Source organism: Suricata suricatta, chromosome 8, assembly GCF_006229205.1.
Source record: "Suricata suricatta isolate VVHF042 chromosome 8, meerkat_22Aug2017_6uvM2_HiC, whole genome shotgun sequence".
Taxonomy (NCBI): Eukaryota; Metazoa; Chordata; class Mammalia; order Carnivora; family Herpestidae; genus Suricata; species Suricata suricatta.
Genome location: NC_043707.1, coordinates 95,603,408 through 95,617,771, shown reverse-complemented (window position 1 = coordinate 95,617,771; position 14,364 = coordinate 95,603,408). Strand labels below are relative to the sequence as shown.

The following is a 14,364-nucleotide window of genomic DNA, read 5'->3' as shown; positions in this document are numbered from 1 at the left end:
GCTGGTTCCTTTATGACTTTATATGAGGAGACAAATCTGAGATTTTAAGCGTGATATTTTCTACTGTGGACAAATTTATGACTTTGCTTCTTTTTTTAGTAGTTACATTTCCCAAGCAAAATAATCCTGCAGAATGAAAATCTATGTACATACAGGGACTCTACTATTTCAAAATCAGGATGGTAGATAGAGTCTGTTTCCTGAGAAACATGCATAGTAATTAGTCTTCCAACAGAAAAGAAAGTTTCACTACAGGGATAAAAATCTTAAAAAGAAACTTAGTATGTTTAAATTTTCTGTTCTTAAATTGATACCAAAAAAAAAAACCCCCACACATAAAAAAACAGAGGTTGCCAGTCTACTGGTCTTTAACTCTTTATACTCAAAGAAACAAAACAAGAAGTGAAATAAAAGAATTCAGGACTTTATTTCCTACCAGAAAATTAAATAAAATGATACTTAAATTTAATTATTAGATTATATTACCATTCTTAAAAATGATCAACTGTTAAAGCTAAATGGAAACAGGAGACTTCTGAATTTAATGAGAAAAACGTTCTCCACTGTATACAATAATAATGTGCTAGGAAATTTATCAGCCAACACTGACAAGTTTATTCTAAAATAGTATTATTTCTATGTGCAAGTGTGGGCAACAAAACATAGTACTAATTATCTCCTAGAAATTAATTTTAGAAAGGAAACAGCAATAAGATAAATACACAGAAAATGTATCCACAAAGCATGAGGCATCATGGGAAAACACATCAAGATGAATAGCTTTAGAATCTGTGAACAAGAGAACCAATTAAAATGAAGGCAGCTTACTTTCTGCAAACAAGTCAGGTCAGAATCCCGGCGAAAGATTTTATCCATAGGGACACTGCTGTTGGAAGAAACATGAAGACAAACCAATGAAATGAACACCATAAACTAATCAGGTTTCTAATAAGCTGTCACTGATGCCATACATCATCATTTTATATTTAACGTGGGTTTTCTCTAAAACACCATTTAATGAGAACGTGCAGCATCTCAAACCACAGCACATACCTATGGGATAGTCGGTATTTTTCTATTATCCATCTTGCCTTTTCAAACACTAATCCCCACTGGGGCTCTTCTAGCATCTGTTGTACTTCAAATTTGTAAGGTAAACCTAGAAAAGCATAATGAAGCAGACTGTCATCAACTATTGCTTAAATCTCCAATCTCCTTTTAATTACCTAGAATCCTCACAATCACAACCTGGCAGACCAGCTGAACGCACTTTAAACATAGTGGGCATTCATTAAATATCTACTGCCTGGCTGAACCTGGCCCATCGAGCACATTAATGCTAACCAATTAATAATAATCAAGCAAAAGACAAGTGCCATTTGCATGACAATTCTATGTAAGGAACTGAAAAGCAGGATGATCACATAATTTCTATCCAAATCCAAAGATTGGTTGAGCGAAAGGGGGCACTGTTAAAATGGGTGCCAGCACCACGGCTTAACCAGACACCGAGGTAGGCAAACCAAGACAGCGCCATCCTCGTGATTTTTTACAACATTTTCACATAGGTTATTAAGCTAACAGCAATGTTACAAGGCAAACAGCATTATTCCTATCTAACAGATAAGGAAACTAAGGCCGAGACATGGGAAAGAACCTGCTTAGACAGGGGCAGGGGTGCCTGGCTTCTGGGCCCACCCTCACCTTACCCCCTACAGGTGCTAACCTGACCAGTCAGGGAGCAGGGCGAACGCGGGAAGGCAGCACCTGCACTCCCGTCAGAAAGGTCATGCTCACTTCTACAGAAAGGAGCCAAGGGGTGGAGAGCATGTATGTAGCTAGAAAGGCAAAAGACCAAAGGATGAGCCTACCGAGAAATTCTGCCATAGCCTCCAAAATCCCCCTGTAATTATATTTGCAGTGAAAAGAAAAGCTCAGTTGATTTGTTAGCAAAGGCCAATATCATAAAAATAATAGTGAACCTTATATAATGCTTACTATGTAGCAGGCTTCAGGTACTTTATGTAGGGAATGCCACCTAAACGAACTACCTACCAGTACTGTCCTTTATCCATTTATTTATTTTTGGATGAGGACACGAGGCCACAGAGAGGTTAAATAACCTGTTCATCAGCATATATATAACTACTAAGTAGAGCCAGGATTTGAACCCAGGCAGTCTGGCTCCAGTTTATAATGTTAACTTTACATTATACTGCCTCTCAACTGATTTTAGCCAATATTAAGACTTCTCAAGTAAATAAAATGCCAGCAAATCGAAAGGCATGGGAAAACTGAAGGAAAACAAACAAACATATGACTGTCCTTCCTTATAATATAAGCATCCTTTGTCAATATGCTCTAAAATGGTCTTTTTTCCCTGGTGGATCTTTTTTTTTTCCATTTCTCAATTCTCCTAGTTCATTTCTTCCTTCCAAAGACTTAAGAATAATTCATTTGACTAGTTTTATTGTGATATGTACTTTATTGTGGTGGTCTGGAACCAAACCTGCAGGATCTCTGAGGTAGGCCTATACCTACCATCCACGCTGCTTGGCCCTAAGTTTTCTGCACAATATAATGCTTTTGTCCAGAGGCCATGGTGACACAGTGGGGACTTGAATCTAGAAGGATATCACTGAAGGGAAGAGGGAGGCTGACTACACAGTGATTCTCTAGGTGAGGGTGCAAAGTTTTCCATCATAGTTTCACAAATACCAAATTCTTTGCTATGAAAGATTCAAAGAAATGAAGATAGAAATAGGATAAACTTGTTTTTGTCGAAAACTTACGGTAAGAGCCATCTGAGCTAATTTCATCACTTATAACCAGGCAGGTAATCTCGGAATAAGGCAAAGGATTGTTGTGATTGTAAGGACTAACGATCATTCCAATGAACTTTGCACCACCCCTGGAGAAGTAACTCTACAATTAAAAGAAAAGTATAATTAGTCTTAACGACATAAATTTAAAAATCAGTATTTCCCCATAACAACATCTTAAATACCTAACAGAGGAAAAAGGAACACCAAAATGTATTAAACACTTCACATACAAACAGCAACCAAATGAAATATATATCATTCCATGCTCTCAATTTTTCAGGCCAAAATGTACTCAACCCAAAGAAATGACCCTTAAAAAAATCACCTGGGCTACAAAATCTGTATTTACCACGAATATGTCTACAAATTAGTTTCACTACCCTTCAGTTATAATCTTTATCGATATAGTAATAATAGCTGCCTATAGCAAAAACACACACCTATCAAACATAAAATATCAAAACAAGTTTGTTCTTTCCAGAGATGCAAAATAGACTGCTGCTGATTATTTCACTTGTACCCAGTTCCTGTCCTAGTTGTTCCCATCAATTTTTAAAGGCTTTGGGAGTAATTATGACTGTCACTTAGATGGCTTGTCTGTACTAAACAAAATAGCTGATTTTCCAAATGTTTAAATAAACATATATTATTTCTGTAATCAGAAAAAATGCAAAGTTAATTTCAAAACTCCAGATGTAAATAATATTGGAAATGCAATACTTTGTTAGAAATGTTAAAAGTATATTTATAGAGGGCGCCTGGGTGGCTGTTGGTTAAGTGTCCGACTTCAGCTCAGGTCATGATCTCACGGTTTGTGAGTTTGAGCCTCATGTCAGGCTCTGTGCTGACAGTTCAGAGCCTAGAGTTGCTTTAGATTCTGTGTCTCTCTCTCTCTCTCTGCCCTTCCCCTACTTATAATCTATCTCTCAAAAATGAATAAACATTTTTAAAAAAGGTATATTTATATAATAGGGAGTGAAGAGAGGAAAGAAAACATGCAATTATATACACACAACATACATGTCAAGACTAGAGGCACACCTGGTATTTGGCTTGAGTGTCAATATCTCGTAAAGAAGGATTTGGATCAAAGGCAGGATGAGAATGATACCATCCAATAACGCTATAGCCTCTTGCAGCCAAGGTTTCTGAGGCCTGTGTCTGTGAGACAGGATCCATCTCACACTGCAGTCCTGTACTCAGACTGTTACACGGTTCTGCTGCACAGACCTGTAAAAGATTAATCCTTATATGGTTATAATGAAATCCTGTTAATCCTATTACTTTAATGTTTTAGTTCTTTTATACGTAGATACAGAAACTTTTTTTTAAGCCAAGTCTTTTATTTGACAGTATCACAGGCAGCCTTTAAGTTGCAAATGAATTAGACTTCAAAAGTATGATTGTATGTAGGAACTCAGAATCCACTTTTCTACTCAAACAAGGCCATAATAACTGTTAGTGTTCCAGGTCAGCCCATATAATACCTGCACATACAAAGTCTTTCAGTGGCTCCTATTATTTATGGTAGTAATCTCAACAAAGTGATGCATGCTAGGTTTCAACTATGAGGTTGGTGCACGTTTCCTGGCCTCTTAGCGTAGTTGTAGCATTTTATTGGTGGAGGCAATGAGGAGGGGAGGCCTGGCAGTGCTCCCTCTTCCTTGATGGTAAAAAGAAACAAGTGCTCAATATATAGAATGTTAATTTACTCCTGGAACTATCTAACCTACATTGGCATATTCTCATTTATATCACAGGTGAGTCTATATTTTAATTAAATCCACTGAAATCTATAAAATATTTGGTATGACAGCAAGACTAAATAATTTTTAAAAATATTTAAAAGAGAGAGTTTACCTCAACGATCTTGTCAACTTCGGAGTATCTTCCTCCTAACAGACCAATCACTTCTGCCATAGAGACATGAGCATGCTAAAAAGAAACACAAAACAGACTCAGCCCAAACATACAAATCCATCAGGCAAAAAATCAGAATACAACTCACTTAGCACAGGAGAGTCATTGGTAAGTATGGTAACTGTGCCCAGTAGAGGAATTAGACACTAGGCTCACTGCACAGAGACTCAGGACTTCAGATCTATCTGTGTTGCCAGTTACTAAGCTTCAAACCAAACAATCAAACACTCCAAGATGTCATTTTTTAATTTATAAAATGAGGATACCATTTGCTTTCCTCACTTAGGACCCTAAGGATACCAAGTAAAACTCACTCCAGGTAGTTCTATAGAAAAATATCCTACCAAAAAAAGTCTAAAATCAACATAGCGACTGGAGGTCTCAGTAACTTAGTACAAACAAGGAACCTCCAAGTGGTAGTTGTGCTTTGCTGAGTTATCTACAAGGCAGCAGACAAAGGATGCCAGGAAATGAAAACAGGGTTAATGATGATAAACAGTCTGCAAAAACTCACATTAATTTATTTTCTCTAAAATATGGAAACATGCAATTGTTTGGCTTTTCTCCAAAAGAAAAGACTTATTTTTAGATTCCTTGCAAAAGAAGATAGTTAAGATCCAAAATACACGTCTTCCATACTCTCTTAAGCCTGCAATAAAAATACACAAGAATAGAAATCAGAGTAAGTAAACACAATAGATTATCCTTACCAAATCCATTATTAAAAGTGCTTCTGAAGCCACTTTCACCTGAAATGGCTCCTGAAATATAAAAAAAAAAAAAAATGGGGGAGCATAAAAATAGAGATTTTATTCTTTCTCACTGGAAAGTCCACCCTTTTCTTCTTTACCTATCACACCAAGTTCTCATCAACAACCAAGGCTCAGCACAAACCAGAGATTTTTAAAAAATATTATCATTCAAAATCCTAGCATGAGAAAGTTCTTTCATTTCCCATCTGTATCACTCATCTGACCCTAAGGTACCTTGCCTTGTCCAATCTTTCACATACATGCATGCCTTGCACACACAGGAAAAGAAATACTTCCTGTCCGACAGAGGGCATGATTTATGGCTATTTGATGATGTATAAATAGTACCTGCTTTTCTTCACTGAAAAAATTACAAGGTATCAGCTGGAACGGATCAAATGAGCTGAAAAAGAAAAAAATAATTTCTAATATAATCTCAGTAACAAGGTCAGGTAAATAACATTTAAATTTGAAAATGTGTATCAATAATCAGAACCTAGATTCTCAGAAAACATTAAGCTAGGAGAATTTCTTAAGGCATTCCACATAACTACTGAGTTTTGGACTTGATTAAAAAAATGGGAAATGACAGGACCTTTGGGAGAAAGTAATCTGTTGTCTTAAAATTTAACACCCAAAGAGAAGAACGTTGTACCCACACATGTGCCCTGCACTGAAAGCAGGTTTCAAACAGTTTGAAGACAGTGTAAACAACTCCCTGACATGACATGGGAAAGCAAGCTCAAGAAAGACGGAAGTTTCTCAAAAACACCCGACAGTACAGTATCAGCATAGGGTAGGGACTCAAATATTTGTTGAATAACAATGGTTCTACTAAAGAAATTAATGTATAGAGAAAGTTCAATGATAAACTTGTATTTTAAAATGAAAAAGTTAGGGTCAGCTGGGTGTCTCAGTCGATTAAGCATCTGACTTCAAGTCAGGTCATGGTTTGTTGAGTTCGAGCCCAGCGTCAGCTCTGTGCTGACAGCTCAGAGCCTGGAGCCTGCTTCAGCTTCTCTGTCTCCCTTTGTCTCTGCCCCTCCCCCACTCACATTCTCTCTCAAAAATAAACATTAAAAAAAGAAAAAAGTAAAAAAAAAAAAAAAAAGAGGGGCATGTAAGCAAGGGTAGATACAAAAACATGTGTAAATCTGAGAGAAATATTAGAAAGGCTTTGATCAGTAAAGAACTGAAGTTTGAGAAAGATATCAAGAACAGTAAGGTTTCTTTAGGCTATGTTCAGAGAAAGAATAAAACAACCAAACAAGGAATATATGTTCATGTTAACACAACCAGAAAAGAGCAGGACTATTTAGTTCCTCTACCTACCAGAGACTGTTAGTGTCAGCAAATCAGACACTTTGTCCTCTAAGTACCTAGAAAAGTGTCTGATATATAGCAAGCGTTTTTTCAGAAATATTTGTTGCATGAAAAGGAAAGATCTTCAAGTAAAAAGCTGCTTCATCAACACGAATAAAAGACAACACAAAGCCAGGGTATACATTCCAGAGCACTGAAAAACCATGACGTGAAACACACTGACCTTTTTGGAGGAACTGTACAGAATAGAAACACTGTTGGAGTGCTACAAAGAAGCAATTTTGGATTTTTTTTTTCTTTTAAACAAAAAAAGCAGATTTTCGGAACAGAGGAATTAAATGTGAATATTGAGAAAATTCTGGAATAGATTACTAATCAACTTATTTTGAGCAAGTGAAGACATGACTACTAAGAGTAATGGATAATAAGGGATTCATGAAAATATAAGTCATGGAAGTAAATCTAAATTTCATTTTTGATAGAACTGACTTGCTAGAAACTAGCAAACTTGTAAAAATTCAAATGTATTTTGTCTGAAGATAAGCAAGACATCTACTATGATTTTTCTTCTACATAAGATGAAAAAACCTGGGTCTTCTTGTGGCAATGTGCGGCTGGTAGACTGTCTGAGGTTTCTCCTATCCCAGCTAAGCATTTTAAGCAGTGACCAATGGCAAGAGAGGTAAGCTTACTGAAATGTTGATTCAAATCTATGAAGGCGAAGATGAGAAAAGCGGATCTGGAGTCAGACTGTGGCAAATTGGAACAATGACTTGGAAATCACAATAAATATGTCTCCCATTTAGATTCAGAAAATCAAATGTCTGGATACTGGATAAGGAGTCCCAGCTGATGGGTGATGATACCTTTTACAGAGTTTATCTCATTTAATTTACTCTCACAAAAACTAAGTTTTAATTTTTATTTTAGAGAGGTGATATATAATGTAATGGTAGCAATATGGATTCTGAAGCCTAAGTGCCTGGATTAAATCACAGCTCCTCCACTAATGAGCATGAACAAGTTACTCAACCTCTTTGTGCCTCTCGGTTTCCTAATGATTGACAGTATTAACTACTGCATAGGGTTGTTATGAGGATTAAATGAGTTAATATACACAAAATGCTTAAAGCATAGCTAACAGTGTTAGCTATTACAGCTATTATTTTATGAATGAGGACTGAAGGTTTAAGGCTTTACATAACTTATCTAGGGACTTACACCTGGTTAAGCATCAGGGCTTTCCCACTGAAAATGACCTAGTGGCATTTCTAGATACCTTGTTTTAAAAGAGGCACTGGTGAAACTATAGTCTATTTCTGCATCTACAGAAAGGGAGGGTCCAGAAAATCAAGACATTTAACTTATTTGGTAACCCTTACTGTTAAAAGTTACAAATATCAGCTTATTTAAAAAAATCAGACACACATAAAAAAACCAAAAAACCCTGCTAACAATCCAGCACCAACCAAAGAAAGAACTAGTCACTTCATGAGGTTACCTGTTTACAATGTCTAAGGAACAGAATGACCACCTTTCATAATCAAGGCCCCTTTACAACATATGTTGGATCCTACAGTCAATAAACCTATAAATTTAAAACTTTTGCTCAAGCTCTCCCAAACTGATAACCAGTGAAATAAAAAATTTCAAAAATTTTAGTAGTATTTTTAAACTTAATATGAATACTATGTTGCTAATCAGGTATTTTTTCCATACATTTCTAATCATTTGTGATTAAGTTAAAAAATTAACACTTGTATAATACTGTACCTTTTTGTTGGTCTTGGTACTTTTGATGATTTAACAGATTTACATTTTTCCTCTTTTCTTCTTGCCAATTCCTCAGCAGAGAGATGCTAAAACATAAAACAACCAGTTGATCAAAGAGTCCATTGGACACTGGGAGGCAGAATCAGTAATAATAATGAAAAGTACTCTTTAAAACCATAATTAAAGGCATGTGAGAACAGGATAGACTATGTTCATGGAGACGTACCTCCTTCTTTCTACTAACCAACTAGAATGTTAGATAATACATTAAAAAATTGTTCCAAAATCTACAGCCACAGCAAACTTAAAAACCTCAGAATCACCTGAGTCCCTGCTCTTACTTATGTCCCATCTCTAGTCACCAAATCCTACTGTGTTGTGTGCTTTCCCAACAGGGAGACATCGCAGTGTAATGGTGAGTACAGAGTCTGGAGACAGAATGCCTCACTCTGCTACTTACTAGTGACCCCGGTCAAGTTACTGAAGCTTTCTGTGCTTTAGTTTCCTTACTTTTAAAATGGGAACAAAAATGGTAATAATAACAATATCCTGGTATTATCGTAATGATTCATTAATGTTTATAAAACACTGACAAGAGTGTTGGACAGATACAAGTCCTATATGAGTACAAAATAAATCTTTTCATTCCATTTCTATTACCATTTTTACGCTTTAGCCCAAGTAACCATGCACCTTTTCCAGAATATGTCTGGTATTTCCCCCCATCTCTACTTTTGTTTATGCTGCTCCCTTAGCCTGGAATGCCCTCACCTACTTTTCTACATTTTGAGACTGTCCTGCTAATCCTTCAAGTCACATCTTCTGTGAAACCTTCCCTCATCACACACACCCCTTGGGGAAGACCTGACATTTCTTAAGATCAATCTTATGGAACTTAACACAGGTTTCATCTTGCCTACTAGATCCTATAAAAGTTCTTTCTAGGCAGGAATCACTCATTACTAATGTTGTGCTTAGATTAGAGACCAGGTGAGGCTAGGGGCAGGGAATGGGAAGGAGAAAAAGAAGAGAACGTTTTGTCTTGTTTGTACTGAAACTCAAGAGGAAAACTAACAGTTATTGAGCAATTGGTATATGCAAGGCTTATTAAGTACCTAGTACCAGGATCTTCAAACACTTTATTCCATTTACTTCACTTTAATTCTCCTAACAATTCTTGGAGAGATATTATCCACACACCATAGTGAACTTCAGTGAAGTTAAGAGACTGCTCAAGGTAAGAAAGCCAGCAAGTACACATTCATACCTTCCTTCCATTCTATTGCACTGGGTGTTCACAAACAAATCATATAGACACAGAATACACACACACACACACACACACACACACACACACATTCGCTTCCTATGTTTCTTTTCAGAACCACAGTTTTTATTGGTAGAAATAATACTTTAATATTTGTAATTCAATTTATGTGTAATGCTTGGGACAATATTTTAACTGGTATATCAGAACATCATTCTATAAATAAATGGCTACTGAAATGAATTAGGCATACCAACTTCCTGGTACCTTGGCAGATATTCTTGGGCTAGAGACCAGAATACAGAGATTAGATCATTAAAATCTGGAAAGTAATCAAACTCCCAGTTAACTGCACCAATGACTTCTATTTTGTTATTTGTTGGTCACTTCTAGACAAATTAGCATGGGAAGGATACACATGCACACACTAATAAGTGTAATACATATGACATTAAGATATACAAACTTAACTGACAAAACAATGTTTAGTGATGACTGTTCGCGAAGGTCAAAGTTACCTCAAAGGTTTGTCCTTCTAAGTCTTTTGCATCACACCAATTTCCCCACGGGTCTCGGACCCTGCGTCTCCTTGTGCGCTGTGGTAAGATCAAAATGAAGCAAAAGGTAACAAGATTAACTTGGAGAAATCAGAGCACATTAATACACAAAGCCAAAATGATTTTTTTTTAATCAGTTAATTTCTCCATTAAAATATTATAATCCCTGATCAGCAATGCCTAACTAAATTTTATTTTATTAATTTTGGTTTAATAGCACTCTACTCAAAAATAAATCAGTAATAATTTTCTCAATTTTACTTGGATTTCTTGTCGAAATTTCATTTCTTTTCACCACAAAAAATTAAAATACCAGGACAAAAAATATTTTTAAGACCAAAAAGAACGACCAAGAAATTGACTTTTCTTTCAACCATTTGTGGTAGAAAACTTGCAAGAACACATAGCAAGAGGCAGAATATTAAACTAGAAGCAAAATAATTATATCTCAGCCTCAGGGAAAGATTGTCTAGTGGATACAAATAATAAAACATTACAAAGTTAGTTGACTAAATTACTAATATCTAATTTTATAAACCTCGGTACCGAAGCTTTTAAAATGGACTGGCTCAAGGGCATCTGCGTGGCTCAGTCAGTTAAGCGTCCAACTCTTGATTTTGGCTCAAGTCATGATCTTCCCGTTGTGAGACTGAGCCCCTTGTTGGGCTTTGTGCTGGGTGTGGTGGAGCCTCCTTAAGATTCTCTTCCTCCCTCCGTTCCTCTCCAGCTCGCACTCTCTCTCTCTCAAGAAAAGGACTGGCTCAGAAGCCAGTGTAGGAGTGGTACCTTTTCCAGCAACTATATCTAAAAAGATCCTTTCTTATAAAAGTAAATCTAGGTAGGCAGAAATGGTTTACAGCCTAAATACTCTGAGAAAAATGTCCACTCTATTATCTACACTTTACTTCATTTACCTCATCTATTACCAACCTACTTTATTAGTAAAACCAATGAGATCACACTATGACTCTGCCTTTTAGGAGACTTGTTGGATCACTCATTTTAAAAATAGGATTCATGAAATGTAAGATACTGTAAAACTCCCTAACCTCAAGAATTAAAAAAAGAAAGGATATAATAGTTTGGATAGCTACACTGGCTGTAAAAGACACACTAGATTTAGAAATCAGAATCAAGAATTCTAAGACCATGCTAGCAATGTGCGGTGCTTCTGTGTCAAGTCTGCCGGTGAACTGTGAGGTGTTTGGGGTTTCTGCCGTATACACTAAGATGACACCGAATGGCTAAGGTGACATGCAAGAGAAAACACGCTCTTTCACCAAGTGTCCAGGTGTTCTAGCTGGCTAGAAGAGGGCACGCCTTACAGGACAGTGGAGCGCTCACCATAGACTGCAGACGCTGGGCGAGCTGGTAAGCTTCTGCCGCATCTTTCCGGTCTCTGACTCGTGCTCTGTCAACTGGCTGTGGCCTGTTGTACACAGCCTGTTCTGTTGGAATTCAGGAAAAATAAAACAAGCTATTATTTTCTGAAACTCATTCGTTCAATAGGAAGGCACATCTATACTGACTGTGAGTAGTAAGCCAATACCTAAGTTTTGTTATACCTGAGCTTCTATCTTAATTCTACAATCACTTGGCAGTCCTCACGTAAAAGTAATGCTCTTAAGGAAATCTCAGTAAAACAGGATATTCAGGAGATGGGTAATTTAATTTCTAATTAAACGAGTGCTAAGCCCGCTTTGCTAAATTCAGACATCTAATACAGAAAACATGACTTCATTTTTCTTTAGTGGCTGAGGAAGCTGTGACCCCTCAGTTTTCCTGAGCAGCCAGTTCCAAGATACAGTGCTTGGGGAAACACAGACACCGAAGTGAGGGACACAGGGCAGACTTTAAATTCTCACTCTCTCTGAAAGGAATAATCAGTCTCTGGTAGGATCTTTTCTGGTTAGCTGTCTTCTCATAGACAGAATATACTCTTCTGAAACCATAGGTTACAAAGTTCTAATTACCTATCTAATTACCTTTTCACAACTATGGATGTTAACTTTCTTCAAAATGTTTGTGTCAAGTTAATTCAATAGAAGTGAAGAATACATTTAAAATCATGCATATTTGAGAAAAACTAGGGTGAAAGAAACTTTCTTCCATGAAAAATATTGTTACTTTTATTACATTTAAGTGTAGCAGTTCAAAATTATCTCCTTTAAACACTGCTAGACAGTATTTCTAGCAGTAATACAGATTTTGCATATTAAATAGGCTACTACTAGACTTTTCTTAAAATGACTTTACTTTTACTTCACAAAGAGCTGCACTGTTAAATTCTTTCTCCTACTTAGGAGAATATTTCTCCTTTTCATACCAACAATTTTCATAGTAGATTACAGGAAAATATAGCATAATCAACAGAAATGTTTTACGAAAAAACTCAGTAATACATTTATTCCAAACTGTTATAGCATCTTTCTGAATTCTGCATCTCTACTAAATCTGCTTGAATTCTAACCATCAAGGATGTTAATGGGTGCTTTAAGGATAAAAAATGTTGAGTAAAAGATGTTGTTGGGTTTTTATTTTTACCACATCCAAAATTGATTGCTCCTATCAATTCGAGGTATGTATGAATCCGTCCAATACAATTAACATCCCCACAGTTCTTCAGGCCAGGACGTACTGAGGTCTTATTTAAGTATTTCGGTTTGCATATCTCCCTAATTAAGAGATGGAAGTACAGTTATTTTGGATAAATAAAAACATGAAAAAAGATTTCTGGGGGAAACTTTTAATATTTGAAATATCTTAAAAATTTACCCCCTCTCAATCCTCATACATAATATCCAAGTGTACTTTTTCCTGAAACTATCTTTAAATGATACAATAACTTACAAGTATAATGTGATTTTTATTATTTTTTTCCCCTATGAAATGCCACAGATTCCAGTTACCCCAGGATTTTATAGTTAGAGGTTTTTGTCAACAGATTCAAATTCAAGCCTCAATCTTTGAATAAAAAAGGCACTCTGAAACATGTCTAAAGTATTTACTATTACACTTTTCTTACTTTTAATATATTACTTAGGTTCATCCACTTTTACTCTGCTGGAGTGTATCTTTTAATTATAAGCTACCTCATAAATGCTTGAAAGTTTGATATTGGTTTTTAATCATTAGGCCAATAAATAAGATTAAGCACTCTCAGTGGAAAACAGAAATAGATATATTATAGGGGATTTCCAAGAAATCAAGACATGCCCAAAGACTATGAAAATAATATATAAGGCTTACATAATAAAATTCATATTTACTGAATGTACTTTTACTATATTGGTAGAGTTTAAGAGAAATGGAGAACTTAATAATAGTAGCAAACAGTTCACGAGCGCTTATGCTAGTACTAACAGTTAGTTACACAGATTATTCTTTTATATGTAGATATATATGTACACATTACAGACTAAGTATTCAGATATATCATTTAACAGGATTTCTTATTCAATCTTTATTTTATTCCACATATATTTACTTTCCATCCTACACACCAGGCACTATTCTAGGCACAAATATAGAGATGAGTATCAAGCTCCTGACTTACATGCTAATGGGAGAATATATAAGGGTGACTGGGTGGTTCAGTCAGATAGGTGTCTGACTTTGGCTCAGGTCGTGATCTCACGGTTCATGAGTTCGAGCCCTGTGTCGTGCTCTGTGCTGACAGCTCAGAGCTTGGAGTCTTTGGATTCTGGGTCTCCCTATCTGCCCCTCCCCTGCTCTGTTTCTTTCTCTCTCTCAAAAATAAACATTTAAAAACATTTAGTGGGATGGGTGCCTGAGCGGCTCAGTCAGTTAAGTGGCCGACTTGGACTCAGGTCATGATCTCGTGGTTCGGGAGTTCGAGCCCTGTGTCAGGCTCTGGGCTGACAGCTTGGAACCTGGAGCCTGCTTCGGATTCTCTGTCTCCCTCTCTGGCCTCCTCTGCTCACCCT

General features: G+C 36.4%; 1 protein-coding gene across 4 annotated transcripts in view; it reads right to left on the bottom strand.

Annotated features, from left to right (window-relative positions):
- Positions 1 to 14,364, bottom strand: part of MYSM1 (Myb like, SWIRM and MPN domains 1) — a 38,268-nt gene that overhangs the window by 5,366 nt on the left and 18,538 nt on the right. For 3 of the 4 annotated variants that reach the window (XM_029946769.1, XM_029946770.1, XM_029946772.1), the window contains 11 exons: positions 12,962 to 13,092; positions 11,762 to 11,865; positions 10,379 to 10,456; positions 8,594 to 8,679; positions 5,846 to 5,900; positions 5,456 to 5,506; positions 4,686 to 4,760; positions 3,867 to 4,055; positions 2,793 to 2,925; positions 1,054 to 1,159; positions 829 to 886 (listed from right to left, as the gene is read on the bottom strand). In XM_029946769.1, coding sequence (XP_029802629.1) covers positions 829 to 886; positions 1,054 to 1,159; positions 2,793 to 2,925; positions 3,867 to 4,055; positions 4,686 to 4,760; positions 5,456 to 5,506; positions 5,846 to 5,900; positions 8,594 to 8,679; positions 10,379 to 10,456; positions 11,762 to 11,865; positions 12,962 to 13,092 — 1,066 coding nt within the window. The remainder of the gene's footprint in view (positions 1 to 828; positions 887 to 1,053; positions 1,160 to 2,792; positions 2,926 to 3,866; positions 4,056 to 4,685; positions 4,761 to 5,455; positions 5,507 to 5,845; positions 5,901 to 8,593; positions 8,680 to 10,378; positions 10,457 to 11,761; positions 11,866 to 12,961; positions 13,093 to 14,364) is intronic. The other variant, XM_029946771.1, reaches the window with a different exon arrangement.